General features: G+C 43.4%; 1 protein-coding gene across 1 annotated transcript in view; it reads right to left on the bottom strand.

The window, feature by feature from the left end:
- Positions 1–21,479, bottom strand: part of C6 (complement C6) — a 56,140-nt gene extending 34,661 nt beyond the window's left edge. The window contains exons 1-14 of the mRNA XM_081213329.1: positions 21,379–21,479; positions 21,051–21,120; positions 19,249–19,436; positions 17,638–17,794; positions 15,959–16,103; positions 15,173–15,314; positions 13,189–13,327; positions 12,379–12,579; positions 7,581–7,821; positions 5,765–5,887; positions 3,983–4,149; positions 1,906–2,131; positions 975–1,146; positions 116–227 (exon numbers count right to left, since the gene is read on the bottom strand). Coding sequence (XP_081069455.1) covers positions 116–227; positions 975–1,146; positions 1,906–2,131; positions 3,983–4,149; positions 5,765–5,887; positions 7,581–7,821; positions 12,379–12,579; positions 13,189–13,327; positions 15,173–15,314; positions 15,959–16,103; positions 17,638–17,794; positions 19,249–19,436; positions 21,051–21,120; positions 21,379–21,449 — 2,154 coding nt within the window. The 5' untranslated portion in view covers positions 21,450–21,479. The remainder of the gene's footprint in view (positions 1–115; positions 228–974; positions 1,147–1,905; positions 2,132–3,982; positions 4,150–5,764; positions 5,888–7,580; positions 7,822–12,378; positions 12,580–13,188; positions 13,328–15,172; positions 15,315–15,958; positions 16,104–17,637; positions 17,795–19,248; positions 19,437–21,050; positions 21,121–21,378) is intronic.
- Between the last annotated feature and the right edge of the window lie 448 nt (positions 21,480–21,927).

Raw genomic sequence — 21,927 nt, 5'->3', positions numbered from 1 at the left:
GGGCCCTTCAGAGGCCTCTCAGGCCATCTCTTTGCTGAAGACAGGAGCAAGAGCAAGCTAGGCATTGAGATAAAGGCTTTTACCCATTTAGAGAGAGACAAGTTCCAACACTCACCCTGATGAACCCATGTTCTGGAGGGTCTGGTTTGAGGCATCCAGATTCAGGCTGCTCAACCAAAATATCCCTTTCCTTTTTCTCGTCACCATCGTTGAGACACAAGGCCCCCCTAGAAGAAAAGAACCACTGAATTCTTGCAACCTTTATTTGCTTACTGCTTACTAGAACCACCAGAAAGACTCTAGGGCTCTTCCAGGTTCTTAAATATTAATTTAAATAATTGTCAGAAAGACACCAGTCTCCAGTAACCTTAATTCTGAGGAAACCAAAAACAAGGTAGGTGCTTCCTGCCAAAAAAATCCTCTCACTGCTCAAAGATTTGGGTGGACATAAGAATACTATCTTCACTGAGGAGCAATTGCTTTTTAGGGTTCTGGAGCCCTGTCTGGATATACCAGGGATCGAATCTGAGATGTAAAAAGGCATCATTTTCCATTTCTCTTTATTTGCACTGTTTCCGTTCCACTATAGATCATCTTCTGCCAAAGACTACATTATTTGCCTCACTGCCTGCTGTGGTGGACTTATCTGACTTAATTAATTATGTAGATTATGTAACTGACATTGTCATTACATTATTCTACCTTTTGATTTCAACGCAAAGGAGACACAACGCAAATTGTGTGTGTAATAAATTTTGTGTTGTTTGTGGAATGAAAGTAGCAACAAAACCGATCATATGCACCAGATTTATTTCTATCCCAGACATGGAACAATTAAGTGAGCATTGGCAGTTTCCACTCCTGGCTCCATTTTCATTGAAATTCTGCAAATAGGGAAACTGCAAAATCCTGACAAATGGAAATCAATGGAGCTACAGCCCTTCCCACAATTAGCCCTTCTAGTTCACTCTTACTTGTCAGCAAATATGGAGAGGTAGCATTCTTCCTCTTGGGCCCGTTCACCTTCACATGGTTTCCCTCCATTTAGCGGTGAAGGATTGTCACACTCACGGGTCCTATATCTCTTATGGGCAGCATTACAAGGACTCCATTGAGACCAGCAGTTCCAGTGACCATCCACGGCGACTGAAACAGATGAGAAGAGAAACCCCTAACAAGCCTGGAATAACCACAAGGTTCACTGAAATGTTACACAAGGTGAGAGCAACACACGCCTATGCCCAGCGCTAATAATAATAATAATAAATGATAACAACAACAACAATAATAGCAATTTATTATTTATACCCTGTCCATCTAGCTGGGTTTCCCCAGCCACTCTGGGCAGCTCCCAACAGAATATTAAAAACATGATAAAACTTCAAACATTAAAAGCTTCCCTAAACAGGGCTGCCTTCAGATGTCTTCTAAAAGTAAGATAGTTGTTTATTTCCTTGACATCTGATGGGAGGGTATTCCACAGGGCGGGAGCCACTACTGAGAAGGCCCTCTGCCTGTTTTTTTAAAAAATGCAACACCGGTACTTATGTTTTCTTACAAGTGTCGTGGGTGCCAGCACAAAATGGCTACTATAGACAGCAAAAGACAAAGAGAAGGTGATGGTACCCTGTACTGGTGAGCACTGTCACACAAAAATTCTTCTTCTAGGTGTTATAGTTGTATCTGCACTTCCCTGCATTTCTGCCATGGTATCAGGACCACGCGAAGCTGAAATGTTGTTATAAGGGTTGTTGCATGTTGTTATATTTGCTATGACATTGCTGTTTTATTATGTTATTATGAAACTGCTCTTGCGGTGGTTGCCTATGAGGTGCATCCCTTTTCTTTGAGCATGATTCTTTTTGCATAAAAGCAGCATGCAAATAAAATTACGAAGGACTATACCAGATTTGTAATCAGGTGCTTTCATCTCACAGTTGTCACCATATGTACCAGCCTGGCACACACAGAGGCATTCGGTTCCGGAGAGCACAGGCCTGCCATTGTTGGGGCAGGGAGCGCATCGGCACGGGTCAAATTGCTCCGCGTATTCTGCAAGAGCTTTCCTGAGGTTATGCCGTTTAGTTGCCGCACACGGGAAGTCCTTCACCAGATCCAAAATGGGAGCCAGCTAAATGAAAAGAGCCTTGTGGTAACATCAAGTGCAGTGCATCTTTATCTCAGGAACGGGGGACATGTGGTCTTCAAGATGCTGTTGGAAGCCAACGCTCATCACCAAATGGGCAGTGTTCAGGATGATGGGAGCTATTTGTTTGGTTCATAAAATTTATACAATGCTCGATTGTTTAAATTCTAACACTAGAGAGCCAGTGTGGTGTAGTGGTTAAGAGCGATAGACTCATAATCTGCGGAACCGGGTTCGCGTCTCTGCTCCTCCACATGCAGTTACTGGGTGACCTTGGGCTAGTCATACTTTTTGAAGTCTCTCAGCCCCACTCACCTCACAGAGTGTTTGTTGTCGGGGAGGAAGGGAAAGGAGAATGTTAGCTGCTTTGAGACTCCTTCGGGTAGTGATAAAGCAGGATATCACATCCAAACTCTTAAAAAAGTGGTGGGGGGAACGACTCAGAGTGTTTTACAAAGAGAATAGTTATGTGGTTGGAGTTCCACAACACCTGAAGAATTGCATCTCTCCTTAGGTGCTTTACAAAGTTAGAAGAACATAGGGAGCTACCTTAAACCAAGTTGGACTATTCTTTTACCCACTTCAGTAGATACCCACCAATTGTCTATACCACTGGTCTTCATCTGGTGGGTAGGTGCCTACTATTGAGTTGTGGGCTGATCTAATAATAAATAATAATAATAATAATAATAATAATAATAATAATAATAATAATAATAATAATAATAATAATTTATTATTTATACCCCGCCCATCTGGCTGGGTTTCCCCAGCCACTCTGGGCGGCTTCCAACAAAACACTAAAATACAATAACCTATTAAACATTAAAAGCTTCCCTAAACTGGGCTGCCTTCAGATGTCTTCTAAAAGTTTGGTAGTTATTTTTCTCTTTGACATCTGATGGGAGGGCGTTCCACAGGGCGGGTGCCACTACCGAGAAGGCCCTCTGCCTGGTTCCCTGTAACTTGGCTTCTCGTAGTGAGGGAACCACCAGAAGGCCCTCGGCGCTGGACCTCAGTGTCCGGGCAGAACGATGGAGGTGGAGACGCTCCTTTAGGTATACTGGATCCAAGGGGAGTGCCAAGAAGAACTCTACCACCATGCAGATGTCTGGCCTAAGATTAAGAAACAGGTCTCCCAAAAACATGTTTGGGCTAAAAGCAGGTTTGAAAAGGTTGAGGAAACCTAGTCTACACTGCCTGGTTTCAGTCCTGGCTTGAGATGCAAGGGGTTGAAGCTTGGATCTTCTGAATGCAAATCAGATGTTCTTCCACTGAGTTACACAGCTCTTCACCTATCTCTTTAACTTTATTTTGTGACCAGAATATCCACAACAAGATTAATAAATGCTTTCCCCATTGTGAACCAAGGACCTATGTTCATCTCTTTGTGGGCTAAAAGGATACACTGCTTCGACTGGCAGAATCCGAGACCAGGGAAAAGAGACGGCGGAAGAAGATTGGAAGAAATTTAAGAATTATCTTAAGAAATATTGTAAAATTTATGAATCTTAGATTGATGCGGTTTTTAAAATTAAATGGAGTACAGCTGTAAAGATTAATTGAAAGGAAAATAAGGACGATAATTAGATAAAATTAAGGGTGAGGATTTGCTAAACTAAATTTCTGAAATGGGAATGCAGAAAGGGGAGGTATGAGGAGGTCGGTGAAATAAGTTTTATGAAAATAAGGTATTGAAATTATACTTGTTCTTTTTTTATTTCATTTTTGTTTGTCTTTGTGTGTATTGATATGTTTGTCATAATTTGTAAAATCCTAATAAATATTCTTAAAAAAAAAAAAGGATACACTGCTTCATTGCTTCTGCTTTCCTACCTCAAAATCAACAACGATTGGATTGTCTTTGGTCGATTCCAGCCAATTTGCGTACACGGCATGCTCTGGGAAAGATCCTTTCTTTTCCCAGGCCAGGGCTGCCGCGTATTCAGACCTCCCTCCTTTTACTAATGAGATAGACTTTTCAGAGGACTGAAGAAAAGAACCTGGAACAGATTTGAAAGGAGTGGTTTTTGGTTACCAGAGCAATGCTCAAATTCACAGCATCTATTCAAAATCGACGCAGACGGTGGTTTGCAGAAAACCACCTGAAAGAATGAATGATATACTGGCCATGACAAACCTCTAGCCCATGGGCATAATTAGGTCTATTAGGTCTCTCTATTTGGTCCATGAAGCCATTTTGACCAAGCCATGCCCACCTGCTTGTTTCTGTCATCATATATTACGTCAAACGTGAGTCAGCTTAGCTGAAAATGAGGTTTGTTTTGAAGGCAACCCTGATGGTCAGTGCTTGAGCTACATAGCAAGTGCTGGCATGATTATTGGCACTTGTGACAACACAGGGCTTTGCATGCACCAGCTATCATCTGAACGTTGGCAAATGCCATGCCCTGCCACTTGCAAGCTGGTTGTCGCCGCTTGCAGAGATGCTGTTTTTTTGCCCACACAGTTTAATCCTAAACTGTGCGAGCAGAGAAAAATGGGTTACCTAACATCACTGAATGTCACCTTAGTGAATTAGGAAAAAACCCACTAAATAGTCCAGTGAGGTCAGTGGCTATTGAATGCTGACTGACTGTTGGAGGGGAAGTCATCAGAAAATTGGGTGGGAGGGGGAATGGAATAAGCTTGTCCTGAACAAGAGCAGAGCAGACTGCAGTATTACATCAGTGCACCAAAAAAATAGAGACTTATACACCAAGGAAGGTCACTGGGTAGGGCAGGTGTAAGTTCATTTAATTTACATAGTGTATGCAAGATGCAGGATGGAGCTTTCCACAATACATTCCATTTCTTTACTTACGTTTCTTCCTTTATTAGCCACTTGTCAGCTGAAACTGTCAAGATCAAATTAGAGTCGACATGCATTTGACACTCTTTTTTAAATAAATAAATAAGCAAATAGCATCTGCTAAAGGAGGTATTAGGGACATGGGTGGCACTGTGGGTTAAACCACAGGTCGGCGGTTCGAATCCCCGTGACGGGGTGAGCTCCCATTGCTCGGTCCCTGCTCCTGCCAACTTAGCAGTTCGAAAGCTGCTCCGGCGGGAAGGTAAACAGTGTTTCCGTGCGCTGCTCTGGTTCGCCAGAAGCAGCTTAGTCATGCTGGCCACATGACCTGGAAGTTGGACGCCGGCTCCCTCGGCCAGTTAAGCAAGATGAGTGCCACAACCCCAGAGCCGGTCATGACTGGACCTAATGGTCAGGGGTCCCTTTACCTTTACCTTTAAGGGAGGTATTTCCTCCTAATGAAAATAGCAGCCACAGAAAAAAATGAGATTTCCAAGGACAGCAGCAGAGAAAGGGCTAAATTCCTTGACCATGTCTGCTTCAGTTAACCCTCCCGAAAAGCAATTAGTCTCTCACAGTGCTTTGAAATCGTGAACATTGAGACTATTCTAGAGCAGAATTTAATGGAGGTTATTTTTTAAAGAATGAAAAAAGCTGTATCCCTGGATATCAACATAATGCACTCTTTGCAAGTATTTGCCACTGGAAAAACAAAGGATATTGAGGTTATTGCTTATTCTTATTATTCACCACGACACACTTCGAGGCAATAGGATCGCTAGAAATCCACTATCCTTTATAGCTACCTTCATGCTTCTCACTCATTCTGTTGTTGATGCAATCTGTACGCACTTTCTTTTTCTTCCTGAAAAAGACACGCCTCGTTGTTTCTGTCCGGACACACTCATTTGCTTCTTGCTCTGTTAAACCTGTAGTGGGGAGAGAAATCATGTCCCCAGTACTTAAAAAATCACAAAGCAACTCAGCATTCATGTTATTTTTACTTATTGTTCTGCCTTGCAAACAACACTGTGGGAATAGCTCACTGTCTCTTTCCGAAGTGGAGAGCAAATGTTGTTCATCAGAACTGGCTGAAACTGGTCAGTGCATCTTAGTGAGTAAGCAGAAAGGAACAGCTCCTAAGTCTCATGTCTGGCAGCATTCTGCTATTACAGAAAAATAACAATATGTGCCTGGTTTGGAATCAGAATTCTAGCAATCTTAAATAATACAAAATAACACAAACCTAGGCTGGGACGCGGATGGCGCTGTGGGTAAAAGCCTCAGCACCTAGGGCTTGCCGATCGAAAGGTTGGCGGTTCGAATCCCCGTGGCGGGGTGCGCTCCCGTTGCTCGGTCCCAGCGCCTGCCAACCTAGCAGTTCGAAAGCACCCCCGGGTGCAAGTAGATAAATAGGGACCGCTTACTGGCGGGAAGGTAAACGGCGTTTCTGTGTGCTGCGCTGGCTCGCCAGGTGCAGCTTCGTCACGCTGGCCACGTGACCCGGAAGTGTCTCCGGACAGCGCTGGCCCCCGGCCTCTTGAGTGAGATGGGCGCACAACCCTAGAGTCTGTCAAGACTGGCCCGTACGGGCAGGGGTACCTTTACTGTTACCTTTACTTTAGGCTGCTTCTAGACACATCAAATAAGTGTTTCAGGAAAATGCACTGTAAACTTTGTAAGAGAAATCACGTTGGCGTCACAGTGTTATAATGCATATAAAATGCATATAAAACACTTTTTCTTTACCAATCTAGCTGAGCCCCTAATGAGTTCAAGGGGTATGCTTTGACCACAAGATTCAACTTGCATCTGTATGTGCAGCTTTGGGGAGCGATAGGTGCTCTCTGTCTTTCCAAAGCAAATCATTTAGAACCACATTGGATCCACCCAATTAACTACAATGGATGGTGTAAAAATGCCCCCACCCGCCTTTTTCTAGAAGAGGGTGAAATTTGCAGCGAGGATGAAATTTGTAGGTACAGCAGCCCATCCAGAATGGATTGCTTGCCAAATTCTAATCTAGGCAGATAAATCCACAGGCGTCTTGTGCAACCAGCTTTAAAGTATGATTTTTCAAACAAAGGAAAAGTCTATACATTTTTCATTTCTATATTGCCAGAACTGGATGTGAGAGGATGAAGCGTGCCAGAGTTCAGAAACCTAGCTGCCATGGTGTTCCTGCAAGGGCAAGATTTACAGGTCTGTGGTAGGAACAATGGGAGTTATAGGGGGATGTTGCTGAGGAAGAGAGGATGGAACCAAGGAAATGTCACACAAACCAAACATGCACACAACCAAATTTACTCAGTTACTCAAGACGTCATTGGTCAGAGCAGGCATAAGAGAGGAACTGCACTGTTCATAATTTAAACATTCCTCTTTGTGACCTCTTCATGGGAAATCTAAACAAACATTCCTTTTTCAGGTCCCCTGCCCCCAAGATTTGGTACAATATTCCCTCATGCATATCCTATTTCATTATATCACTAAAAAGACTTCTGGAAAAGTTTGGTTTTTAAAAAAGAAACTTTTGCATATCCTCTCCCATTCTCCCCCAAACAGGGCCATTTACTGCTGTTAAAATGGTGATGTGATCTTCCCTAGCTAACTGCCACATACCTGAATTTCTCAGCTCTTCAGCACTGTATTGATAGAGGAGGTCATACGTGCCCCCCATTGAACCAGAAGTATAGTAATGAGTCCCAAAGTCATTGAATATCCGGCTGTAAAGGGCATAGTTGTACTCCAGAGGCAGGCTGTTGAGGGCCTGTAGGAAAACTCCAGAGAGGTGCAGGTCTGACTGTTTCACTGTGAAGTTCGACACAGCAATCACCTTATGGACTCTAATAAAGTTGGAGTTCTAAAATGGAAGAATTAAAGTTAGAGTCTGTTCCAGTTGCTAATAAGGCACTTATTTGATTTTTATGGCCATTCTTCACCAAATGCTCCCAGGGCACGTTACATAAAATGACAATGGTTTTAAAACAACATAAAATTCATTAAAACCATGAATTAAAAGCACAAAGCTCAACAAGATCACATGAGCAGCAAAACAGGAGTGCAGCAACATAAAATAGCAGGAGGGGAAGCTGCTACTCGTCCAAATGCCTAGGACAGCACCTTGATCCAAGGCCAAAAAAAGTATATCAATTGCCACAAGATATACCTGGAAATAGATGGGCATTCCAGAACACCTTGGAGCCACCACAGAGAAAACCATTTCATGTGCTGCCGTCACTTGAATTGTAGTGTTTCTCAGGGCTGAATACATACCCCATAAGTGTCCCCCAAAAAACCTGGACATCCCATTTTTTTATCACAAGAGAATGGCAGCCATTTTGCTTGCTGTGATCTCACAGTGCAATTCCCCCCTACTTAGCACTTTGGGGAGGGCCATGATCTCATGTGATTCCCCCAAACACACATTTATGGGTGCCATGCTTGAAAAAAGCAATTTTTTTTTTGCCTGGGGGGAACTGTGGTGTGAAATTGCACAAGATCATGGCAACCAAAATGGCCGCCATGCTGTTGTGATAAAAAATGGGGAAGATGGCATACAGGAAGATGGTGTCCCAGATTTGGGCTTCAAAGAGGTGGAGGGTATGTGAATACAGTGGAGCAGTTCACAGGTGAATACCTATAGTACATACCTACACACACACGCACACACACACACACACACACACACACACACACACCCTAATACCTCTTGTTTATCATTTGCCCAATTCTGGATGAATTTGTGTCAGCACTCAACATCTGAGTTCACCATAAGTGGGAGTGATGGCTAATAGCAGCCAAAAGGACTATCCCTCCATGATTATGTCTCTTCACCTTTGAAGGCCAATAAAACCAGCCACCTGCGCCACATCTTACAGCAATGAATTCGTTGGTGAGAAACTTAACTTTAGTTCTTTCTTGATTTTTGGTTCCTTTTATTGGAAATTACAACAATTCTGTCCAGAATGTTCTATTTATTACATGCTATCAGTAAATGGACAAATCACTAGCTCCGGCTCCAACAATTTATTTATTTCTAAAATCTTTTCCCATTTACAATCCCTGGCTGTTGTTTCTACTGTGATATTTTATACAGTATATGAATGAATAAATAAATAAACTGGTTTAAGAGAAAAGCTTATCTCTACACTGCAGACACTAGAGTAATTATGTTCATATTTGTTTCACTTGGGAAAAGAATTTTTTTACTTATTAAACAAATGCTACCAAGAACATTACTTTAAAAAATAAACATTATACCCCATAACCCCCACACTTTTACTGAAACATAGGCTATTATGAATTCATTTAGAATTTACAAGTATACATTAGAAAGAAAGGACAAATGTTGCACCATGATAAAAAAACCAACTCACCATGCAGAATATTCTTTCCAGAAAAAAAGAGAGATTTGCTCATTACATTTATATGCCATTTTTCCTTTAAAGAATTCAAGCCACAGTGCAAAAGGTCCTCCCTCCCATTTTATACTCATGACAACCCTGAGACGTAGGCTAGGTTGAGATGTCATGATTTGCCCAAGGTCATCTAGTGAACGTCCTGGTCAAGTGGCAAGTTAAAACAGGTTGCCTGAAATCTACTTCAACACTTTAGTCCCTGAACCATACTAGGTCTCATCTTAACTGTTGCCAGAGATATTAGGGCAAAAAGGCATCTAGATTTAGCACCAGTGATATCTGTGCAGAATAGGTATGGGTGAATCTGTCAGTTTTGGTTTCTGCCATTTTTTCCTATCTTAATCTAGTTCTCCACATTTCCACAGCAGTCTACCATTTTTTATAATAAATAATAATAATAATAATAATAATAATAATAATAATAATAATAATAATAATAATAAATTATTATTTATACCCCGCCCATCTGGCTGGGCCTCCCCAGCCACTCTGGGCGGCTTCCATAAAAACAAAAAATACAATAAAATATCACACGTTAAAAACTTCCCTGAACAGCGCTGCCTTAAGATGTCTTCTGAATGTCAGGTAGTTGTTTATTGCTTTGACATCTGCTGGAAGGGCGTTCCACAGGGCGGGCGCCACTACCAAGAAGGCCCTCTGCCTGGTTCCCTGTAGCTTTGCTTCTCGCAATGAGGGAACCCCCAGAAGGCCCTCGACGCTTGACCTCAGCGTCCGGGCAGAATGATGGGGGTGGAGACGCTCCTTCAGGTATACTGGACCGAGGCCGTTTAGGGCTTTAAAGGTCAGCACCAACACTTTGAATTGTGCTCGGAAACATACTGGGAGCCAATGTAGGTCTTTCAAGACCGGTGTTATATGGTCTCGGCAGCCGCCCCCAGTCACCAGTCTAGCTGCCGCATTCTGGATTAGTTGTAGTTTCCGAGTCACCTTCAAAGGTAGCCCCACGTAGAGTGCATTGCAGTAGTCCAAGCGGGAGATAACCAGAGCATGCACCACTCTGGCGAGACAGTCCACAGGCAGATAGGGTCTCAGCCTACGTACCAGATGGAGCTGGTAAACAGCTGCCCTGGACACAGATTTGACCTGTGCCTCCATGGACAGCTGTGAGTCCAAAATGACTCCCAGGCTGCACACCTGGTCCTTCAGGGGCACAGTTACCCCATTCAGGACCAGGGAATCCTCCACACCTGCCCGCCTCCTGTCCCCCAAAAACAGTACTTCTGTCTTGTCAGGATTCAACCTCAATCTGTTAGCCGCCATCCATCCTCCAACCGCCTCCAGACACTCACACAGGACCTTCACCGCCTTCACTGGTTCTGATTTAAAAGAGAGGTAGAGCTGGGTATCATCCGCATACTGATGAACACCCAGCCCAAACCTCCTGATGATCTCTCCCAGCGGCTGCATGTAAATGTTGAATATAATCTTGAAAACTCATCTGCATTTTAGTGAAAAATTCTCAAAAGATATATATTTTTACTGGACAATCTCCCTTTGCTATGATGCATATTAGTCTGCTATTTTTCACCAATATATGCACACTTTATCCTAGTATATGCAGTTTTGTACACATTCCTTGACTGGGGAACTGCATTGCAAAATTCAGACAAGTGCAAATTTCAAAAAACGGCTCTGTTTGTATTGTTTCGAAAAGTGTGGATGTTTGCTTTTAAATGCAACTCGGATCTAAATTTTCCCCTTTCCCTAGTGCAGAATAAATATAATTGGTTTGGAAGTAAATTCCCTTCGTTTTTTTGTCAAGACATGAAAAGAATTGCCTTGCTTGATCAGATCAAAAGTCTAAACCAGCATCACAGCCTTCGATAGCAACCTCAGGCGGTGAGTGTCGACAAAAATGGAGTCACGGAGACAAGAATATTAGCATTCTCAGGGGGACTTCAGTTTTGGCAGAAGTACACAAAACCTAAAACAAACAGTAACACACACACACACACACACACACACACACACCTAAAATTACAGCCCAGTGAGGGCTGAGTATTTTCAGCAGCCACAGAACATTGATGGTCAAATGGGAAACAGAAAACTGAAAATTAGGTGGGCAGGGAAATGCAATACAACTTCCTGAGTTCCTTACACTGATATCATCCTGGAGATGGGTATGGCTGGGTGGCAGGAACCCTGAACAGGAACACCACTGCTAGGAAGTGAGGATACATCACACCATTTTGTTGCAAGCCTCACTTGCTCCAGTGATCTTTGGTTGTCATATTTAATGCACATGGTTGTTGAAAGGGGGTGTGTGTAAAAGTTGGTATTAAATAGCAATGGAATGCAAAAGCTCAGTCTGCGGTTAATTGCATAAATGTATGCAAAATGAGCATGGTGATCTTCCCTGATAAAAATAGATTCATCTCAGCATCACTGCAGAAACTAACAGCTGTATTGAAACAGGAAAAGCATTGTCTCTGTTCAAACACAAATGAATAGAAGTTTTTGAGCAGATGCAATCAGGTCTACTTACCTTAATCTCAGTACAGAAACATTATCAATAGACACGCCTTAAACTTTATGATAGTGTTTCTCCCCCAGCCCTGATTGCAATGTATCTAATATTATCTGTCTTTCCTGCACCACCAGGCATTGCTAAACAAGAAAAGATCACTCTTATTTCAGTTGTATTGTAGTGGTTTCATTGGGCTTAGAAAAAGTCTAATTTCACCCATCAGGAGACATTTAAAAAGAAAAAAACATATAAGCTGTATATGAAATATAATGTCTCTGTATTCCCTTTCAATGATCTGAATGGACTGCTCTAAACTAATCTGCTTTGATCAACACTTTCAGACCTATGATACAATTTTCTGCTTTCCCACAATACAGATACTTCAGTAGAGGAAAGGTTTTGTGTTCCCTGGAAAATAAACCATATCCTTTTCCGCTTCTGCTGGTCAAGACTTGAATTCAGCACTGGTGGACAGAGACTGAAAAAAAGGAGAGAACAAAAACATGAGTACCTTTTTATATGAAGCTTGCACAGCCTCTCTGAAGGAGGATGAAGATGTGACCTTCACTTTAGTCTTTCTGGAGAAGAGCAATGGGATTCCAGAAGATCGTCTGCCTGAGCTAGAGGAAGAGCTGCTTCCAGAGGAAGAAGACTCTAGAGGAATTAAATCACTGTAAAAATCAGATAACACATCGTCCTCTTCATTCTCTGTCTGTGGAGAGGGAAAACAGAGACACCCTTTTTAATGATATGCACCCACAATAAATATAAGGCGTAGTTCTATTCAAAAATTATGTCTCCTACATCCAGATCAGCATGTCACCAAGGAGGACTCAGGTTCAGATGTCCCAAAAGTCACCCCACTTGGGGGGTAGGGAGCCTTCAGCAGCACTTTCTCCATCATTTTGGCCTAAAAACATGGTTTCCCCTTCATCTTTGGACTCTGGGGATGACTCCACTGTAGTGTCTGCAATTCCACAGCCGTACAGAAACACGAAACTGCAGGGGGGAAATTACATGACTCCCAGAGAGGGTAGAACCACAAAAAGTCTTCAGATGATCTGATCCTTTGCTGCGACAACATCTACCATAGCTCAAATAGTGGGGAACTGTCCAGGGTCCTGATTTGCCTGCTCTGCCTGCTTCCACTTACCCAGTAAGCCTCAAATCCCAATAGAACAGGATGAATATTGCCCGAAGATGCATAGATTTCTGGAAAACGTCCAGTCCTCTGTTGCTAAAGTAAAATATCATTTGCCTTATAATCATTGTAGAGCTTCTGTATGCAAGATCTGGTGTTTTGTATTTTTTTGACCGGTACCTGAAAGCTGACCGTCTCTAAGTTTGCAGGAACCCGAAATGTCTTTCGTGTATCATTATTTTTCACAAGTGTACATTTGCCTCCATTGAAAGAATTGCCGAGGACTTCTCCTCTGTTCTCCTGTGCCATAATATGAAATCTGGAGAAGGGGAAGATTTCAGAAAGTTTGGTTGGTCACAAAAAGCACCAAGGGCCAACTTGTCAGTCAAATAAGATGGATAAATGAGTTGACTGAATAAATAACACTGTGTGCCTATGCATACTTACTGGGAGGGATAGCCTGAAAACCAATGGGACTTACCTCTGAGTAGCTAGGCTAGAGTATAAATTTATCCCTCTCAATTTGTCCACTGCTCATGTCTATCCTAGCTAGGGATGCGGGAGAGAATTGTTTAGTTCACATTTTAGTGTGAATCTACATAATGTGCACTTCCCAAACCAATACAGGAACAAAAACACAAACTATCATTCAAAATTCAAGCTTTTGCAAATTTTGCAATGCAGTTCTTCAACTAAAGAAGGACTGGGGAAATGTGAGAAATGTGCACAAAGATGTGTAGATAAGTGAAAATAATGTAGAAAATGCAATATATCAAGGAAGACTGCTTGCAAAAATGTGTCTATTAGGTAAACTTGTGTACAAAAATGATTATATTAGGAGAACGGAATATGAAAATCCATACAATTTTGCATGGAGACTTAAAAATAAATCGCAGACTGAAGTGGGAACGAGGCAAACTGAGCATAAGATTGGAAAAATGAGAAACCAAGAGAAACTGAAACTGATTAGGTTCATCCACCCCTAGTCCCACCTTTCCCATGTATTAAGAATGCCTGTTTATAAAAGCAGAACCTGCTCCTTCATAGCTAAGCAGAAGTAAAGGTAAAGAACCCGTGGACGGTTAAGTCCAGTCAAAAGCGACTATGAGGTTGCGGCACTCGTCTCGCTTTCAGGCCCAGGGAGCCGGCGTTTGTCCACAGACAGCTTTCCGAGTGGCCAGCATGACTAAACCACTTCTGGCACAACGGAACATCATGACGGAAGCCAGAGCACACAGAAACGCCATTTACCTTCCTGCCGCAGCGGTACCTATTTATATACTTGTACTGGCATGCTTTCAAACTGCTAGGAGCTGGGACAGAGCAGCGAGAGTTCACCCCACCGCGGGGATTTGAACCGCAACTTTCCAATCAACAAGCCCAAGAGGTTTGGTGGTTTAGACCACAGTGCCACCCATGTCCAGCTAATCAGAAACTAGCCTTAAAACCACCTCCTATCAGCTCATTCCATCTTTCTCAGAGTTAATGCAATTCATCGGCATGAAAGTTAACCACAGCTTTTGGAGTTGTTTAAACATCAACTCCTTTTCCCAGGGAACTCTAGGAATTGTTGCTCTGTGAGTGGAATTCTTCTGGGTTTTAGATCGTGGGTTATTCTGATCAAGTGAAACTTCTGTAGGAATTTTGAGGTATCTTAAAAATAATTTAAATGGGATTAGCAAGATTTATCAGTTTGCTCTGCTCCACCTTGTGGTGGGGAAAGTGTGGAGGCAAGTGGCTTCATTATATGGGGGGCGGGGTAGAGTGTCTGCTGCAGTTGAACTAGACATTTGGGAAATCCAGTCATTGCAGAACAATTGCAAGAGGATGCAATTTGTAGAAGAGGGAGGAATTAATCCTTTCTCTGCCTGTCATTTGCTCCTTGTAATTCCCCCTCCAGTCAAATAAATCCCCCCAACAAATACAAGGAAAAGCAATGTAAAAATACAATATTAAAATCAGTTAAAACAAGTTAAATTATCAGTCATGTTATGGTAATCAATATATTTTTCTGTTTACAACAATTTTTAGGAAACCACAGTGATAATAGTGCATGCAGAAAGCATACTTGGATGGTATATTTATATTCTGTTTGTAAGGTGTTCTTTTTAACTTATTCAATAGATGTGAGCAAGCAAAAGGCATCTAAGAATAGCTTCCTTACCCATGGCCTATTAACTGCACGCTAGGAATGCTCTCGTGCCTTCTGTTGCACACAGCCTTCACACGGCGACAGTTCCTTTCATCTGAATTGTCCCCACAGTCATTTTCGCCATTGCATTCCAAGTTTCGGCCGATGCACCGACCTGTTGTCAGTAACATAAGAAAATACCTGCTGTATCGGGGCTAAAGACCTATCTAGTCCAGTACTTTGTTCTCACACAGTGACTGCCCACAAATTTATCTAGTTCACTTTCAAAGCCATCCACATTAGTGGCCATCCAGCCCGTCAAGATGCCTGCCAAGATAGATTTGGTAGGCATGGGCCCTCCCTTTCACACCATAGTTTTAAGAGTTAGAAGCTATTGTTTTAGATTATTGAACACCCACACCAAGAATGTATTATTTCACTAAGTCAAGGATAGGGAACCTGTGCGTGGCCCTCCAGATTCAGATGCTAATCTGGAATGGAGAACTGGTTAGAGAGCCTAAATAAATGGTGTCAGAGCTTAAATAAATAAATAGGGCTGTATCCAACAAAGTTATTGCACAAGTGGAACAGCTTCAACTCATTCAATGGAACTTCCCCTCCTTCTGTTCCTTCTGTTTCCCCCACACCCTCCAAATTCACTCTGTGTGTTCCCCCAGCAGATTGGAAAGGAGTGCAGGGGTGCATGGGGGAAGGAGACAGTCAACTGCACACATGGAACTTGCTTCACTACTAAAATGGTTGTAAAAATGTTTTATGGTGCATCTAGATTGAAGGAATCAAGATACAAATCTGGGTTACCATTTTCACACTGGAATTTATTCTCGCAGTTTACTTCCTCTATGTTGCATTGTTTGGTTGGGTAGCACCTCCGGGAATCTACCAGTGGCTCATTGCAGGGTTGCCCCTTAAACTGAGAAGGTGTGATAATGGACCTGACACGAAACTGAAAGGCAGAACAAGGACATCACCATCACCACCACCACCACCGTCAAGTAATTTATATTCTGCTTAATTGCCAAAATGGCTTCTAAGTCATTTACGAGTATAAAACCCATGGCCAAAAAATATAAACACACATTATTAAAATACACAGAAAGCCATTCCACCAAAACATTAAAATAAACACCCCCAATACAAATGTGCAATTAAAAAGCCCATTAAAATAGAACAGCAGTTAACAGTTACAACAGGATTTGTAGGCCAGGAGATCAGAGGACTGCTTGTATAACAGCAGTGTCTTTATAAGCCGGTGGCATGCCAATACTGATGGGGGTCTATTGTAGTTCAGCAGGGAGAACATTCCGTAACACTGGTGCCACTAGTGAAAGCAGAGTATGAGGAGAAGGCAGTGAGATTTTGCCTCCCCTCTCCAGACAAATTTAAAGAAACAGTGCATGTCTTGAGTTGAATAGTTAGTGGGAAGATAGAAAGGACCCTTAGACTGAGTCAGACCAATGGTCAGTCTAGCTCATTATTGCTTACAATGACTGGCAGAAGCTGTGCAGGGTTTCAGAAGGAGAATCTTTCCCAGCCTTACCTGGAAATGCTGAGCATTGAAGCTGGGACTTTCAGAATGGATAGTGAGCTGTACTTTGAATGAATCAAAATAATACGCTCACTCGCATTTCTCATTGCCTGTCAGGCTTTAGGGACTCAGTTCCCCTCCCCCCCCCGCCCCTTGCTCGTAGACAAGCAGAACAAAGAGAAAGGAGTCTCCTACCAGTTAGAACTTTAATGATCACAGCTAGAGAACAAAGAATCGATTTCAAAGGAATGAAGGTTCTCCCAAGTAAGGGTTCCACCCACTTCCTCCCTAGTCTGTGCCCCCCCCCCGGGTCACTTCCACGTCTTGCATCCTGATCTCGCAACCACTGTGCTTTCTGTGCTGCCACCTTATCTGCTCTCTTTGACCTTGGGCTGAGCGGCTGGACCAGGCATAGGCAAACTCAGCCCTCCAGATGTTTTGGGACTACAACTCCCATCACCCCTAGCTAGCAGAACCAGTGGTCAGTGATGATGGGAACAGTAGTCTCAAAACATCTGGAGGGCTGAGTTTGCCTATGCCTGGGCTGGAAGCTATCCAATGACAGTGAGTCTGTTAACTCTCTCTCTCCCAGTTCCAGTGGCGTAGCGTGGGGGGTGCAGGGGGGCCGGCCGCACTGGGCGCAACATCTGGGGGTTAGGGGGCGCAAATCCACGGGTTAGGGGGCGCAAATTACTTGCCTTGCCCCGGGTGCTGACAACCCACGCTACGCCACTGCCCAGTTCTCCCCCTCCTAGGTGTTCCTCACCCAGTACTTCCCAGCTTCTGCCTTCTGAACTATGTCCCTCTGCAAACCACTGTTCCAAATCTATTCAGGATCCTGATCAGGAGGAGGGGGAGGCTCCCACCATTCCTCCTCAGTGCAGCCCTCCTCAGCACGGTCCCTGACATTGACTTCCTTTTGTGCCCACCTGCCTTCAATTTTTGCACTTACTTGTTTTCTAACACAGGGATCACATTCTGACCAGGGACCAAAGTTTCCAAGCTGGCAATTGATAGGGCACATCTGCTGGTTGCAGGCCCTGGATTCCTGAGTTGTGCAGAGTTGGCCACAGAGGTTTTTGATATAATAGTCATCCATCCTGATTTGCCTAGAATACAGGGGGGGGGAGGGACATGTCCGTGGTCAAGGGTTCCTGTCAAGGGAAGCAAAATAATTCCCACCTTGGAACCTGCCAGCCAAAGAGGACAAATGAAGATGAATTAATGTGCAATTAGTTGCTGCAAGGAAGCCTTTTGTCTCAAGGACGCCTGAATGGACCTGGAATGCTGCAAGTCGCACTGGCTCTGCCACAAGGGACAGAGGATTGAGATGCCTGCCTTGTCTGACAGAGGGCTGATAAAAACTAAAAGAAAAAAGTTTATTTGAAACAGTTCAGGTTTTCCAAAACTTTGGGGAGGAGGATTAGCAGTGAGTCGCAGGGGTGGGAATTGGCAGATAAAGGGGAAACAACATGTGTTACTGTTAGTATATAAAGCTCTTAACAGCTTGGGGGCGGTTTACCTGCAATATCTCCTTACGCCATATACACCCACTTGACCACTTTGATTTGTGGAACTGGCACTGTTACAAGTGCCACATAATACAGGCAATGACCCCGGCTCCCATTGGTGGCACATAAGCCAACTCCCCCCTGTTATGCCTCATTGTGCCCTGTTACTCCCCCGTCCCACCCCATCATGCCCCCCCCCAGTTACACTTCCGGGTCGTCCCCCCCCCCCCGATGCACAGGTGTCCAGTAGCACATCAATTGGTCATTGCCTGTACTCGTTCTACATTTGCAAGAAATTGATCCTGCAGTGTGGCAACACCCACTCTTAGACTGAATCATAGAAACGTTGAGTTAGAAGCAACCGTGAGTGTCATCTAGTCTGGAACTCCCTTGTGACGTTAACATATTAGAGTGCTGGAGGTGAAATAGTTAAACAGGTTACCCAATCAGAACCCAGGGGGGTGGAGTCAGAGGGACTATAAAACCAGCTCTGGGAGGAGTGAAGGGAAGAGTTCGTTGGAAGTGGGGTGGTTGGTTGGAGTGGGAGTGAATTGGGGAGAGTCTGTGGGTAGGTTGAGTTAGTGTAGCGAAATAAGCTGTGTCAGGAACAGTTAGGAGCTAGGAAGACAAATCAATATCTGAGAGTGGTTTAGTGAGTGAGAGCAGGTAGCAGAAGTTATAGGTCTGGATAGGCACCCCATGGTTGTAATTGACCAATACCGTTTATGAAACCACACGCTTGTTAAACTGCAATAAATAAACAGAAGTTTATGTTCCAATTTAACCCTGACTGGACTCAGTATTGTACCAGGTAGGGCCTGGGTGGTGGCAGCGAGAAATTAAGTGGTGGCACAGGGATCAATAGACGGTGAAACGTCCAGGGACCCTGTGTGATCGCCACATCCCTGTCTACAGACATCAGGCAAACACCTTCCCTCTATCCTTTCTCAATGCCTGCTGAAAACATTTTCGTCTAGGCGTATTCCTAACAGACAACTTGAAAGATAAAAAGGTATCAGTTTGTGAAGTCAAAGGTGTCGTGTCTCTCCTACCTTTGCCTACTTTGAGTGCCATAATTACAAGTCCTTGAGCAGCTAGACCAGGGAGACCATGGGTAATGGTCACAGTAGCATCCCACGCTGCTGTCAATTGTGGCATGGAGGAGGAGGAGGAGGAGGGGGATGAAATTCATTTTTCTCTCCGTAGCTATAGGCAGGGAGTTAGCAAAAGTCAGCAAAGTCTGCAATGCAGAAAAAGAAGTTGTCATTAGAACAGCTCAACATCCGTCGCTATAATATGGCAGCTTAATAGCTAATCTACCATGCGGTGCCCTGCAGTGAATGACCGAAGCCGAATCAAACTGTGATAATCACTGGAAATGTATGGTGAAAGCAGGATGGGACTCCAAAGCCTTTAATATGTACCACTGTGCAGTGGCGTAGCGAGGTCAGGTGGTACCCGGTGCGGAGAATTTCTTGACAACCCCCCACAATGAAATCTAGTGAGACTCCCAAGAGACTGCGATCTACTCACAGTATAAAAAGACTGCCTGTGATCTACCCATTGCTTTTTGTGGAGGGGGGAGGGGTTGGCAAAAGTTGTTGAACTTTTTTGGGATTCCAGGGTTTGGGTCCAGAGTTTCCTCCACCCTCGGCTTGTTTACTTACCTGCCTCTCCCTACATGCCTGTATGCCTCCTCTAGCAGCCCAGGAGTGCGGGGCTGTCAAAATGAAGGGGGAAGGATGGAACGCTGCAGCTCCCCCCCCTTCCCCAGACAGATGGGGAGTCGCAGGCAGGCGGCGGGCCGAATGTCACCCCCCTCAGAAATGACACCGGGGCGATCCGCATCCACCGCACTCACCTTGCTCCACCCCTGCCACTGTGAACAAGCAGTGAGAAGAACTCAGGCTGAAATCCTAAACCATCTTGCCTGAACTCAATGGGACTTACTTCTGAGTAGACATGCCTAGGATTGTTCCACAAAGGCGTATTTATGAGCAAAGTGTGGATGGGGGCAGCAGCTGCATGCAAGCTCTGCCCCACCCTTCTCGTGCACACATTATTTCCACTCAGACATCCACCTTTCCTGTGCTGAAAAAGGAGCCATACAGCCCCTCATTTTTCATTTCCCCCCTGATACTAACATTCAGTCATCACATTTAAAGTACATGACTTTCTGGGAACCAGGAATCTTTTACTGACTCTTAAAGGAATAATAAAAGAGCTTTCAATGTTCTTTCACATCCGAGAATAATTAGCCTCCTCAAGAAATATCTCTGCAATGCCAATTCCTCTTGAATACAGCCCATGAGCAGCGCACAAAGTATCAAAACAGTTGTGAACCTTATAAACATTTTAACAATTACATTGCAACAGTTCCTCTCATCATTAAACTTCCCAATTCATGATAATATTCACCTCATTTTTAAAACAACCCCGATCCTTTATATATTTAGCTTTCACGTGATGTGACAGAATTTTCTAACCATTTTTATCCCCGTTTACAACATTTCAAAACATTTTGTCCATATCTGTTAGAATTGCTACCTATTTCTTCATCGACCAGAAAAAACAGCAAAGCTCCAGACCTGCCTCAATGCTAGAACAGTTTTACCAGCTTAATTTTCATGAATCAGGACTCTTTTAAAGGTGCAGGAGCAGAACAGGGAAATAAAAAGGTCACAACCCAAAGAACAACATTATCAGTGCCATGAATAACACCACTGTTCTTCCAAAAGTTGCTAAAGGACTGCCATCGAATTTCAAAGCTATCATTCACCATACTTGCTTCATTCCTTTTAACTAAGCCCCTATTTCACATACTCAACAAATAGCATTATAAATCAGTTCCTACAGAGCTCGTAATTGCAGTCCTTGGGATCAAAAAATAATTCTCGAAGTTCTCCTCTGTGACAAAGCATTCCCTGCAGGAAGCAGAAATCACACCTCATTAGCAGCTGAACCAGATTAACAACTTATCTTATTCCCTAGAGGTTTTTTTCAGCTCTGAGACCGGAAGGGGTTTGCCACACCCCCATAAAGCATTTTTTGTGCTTTCCTTATTTTACTAGGAGGATATCAGTTGGATCTTTTAGAAGAGACACCCAAACTGGAGATCTGCTATGTAGGTTTATTGACAGTAACCACAAGTCACCTTGCATAAAAATACAGCAAAAACTTACCTGTGCAATTTGTGTGAAAATAATAATTCACAAAAGGCTTCTGCATGCAAAGTGAATCCCTTTGGCGGCATCTATCAACCTAAATGCAATGTGGATGTTAGCCCATCAGAACAGGAGTCTTTATGCAGCGATGGTGCAACTCATAGGTTTTGTTTGCATTCAATTAAAATGTAACCCAGGGATCCAATCCTAAACCTGCTTAACTATGGGAGCAAGTCTCATTGACATCGTGCTGTATCATGACTCATGAGTAGACATAGTTGCAACTTGTACTTACAACAGTAGCATAAGTGTCTGTAGCTTCCACAACAACAACAAAACCACCAATGAATAAGTAAACCAGTGGAATTCATTTACTTGCCGGATGTGTACCTTACCTTTCTTGCCATGAGTTCATATGCCAATAGATTCTAAATACAGTAGTGGCCAAAATTGTGGCAACCTTCTGGGGAAAGTGTATTTCCGAGGTTTGATGGCTCATAACACCTGATTGACTCTCTAAATGCTCATGCTCATTGGCTACATTCAAATGAAGGAAAGCTACTGCCT

Source organism: Podarcis bocagei, assembly GCF_964188305.1.
Source record: "Podarcis bocagei genome assembly, chromosome: 11".
NCBI classification, from domain to species: domain Eukaryota; kingdom Metazoa; phylum Chordata; class Lepidosauria; order Squamata; family Lacertidae; genus Podarcis; species Podarcis bocagei.
The sequence above is the reverse complement of the archived record's forward strand: the minus strand, read 5'-3'. Positions and strand labels throughout refer to the sequence as shown.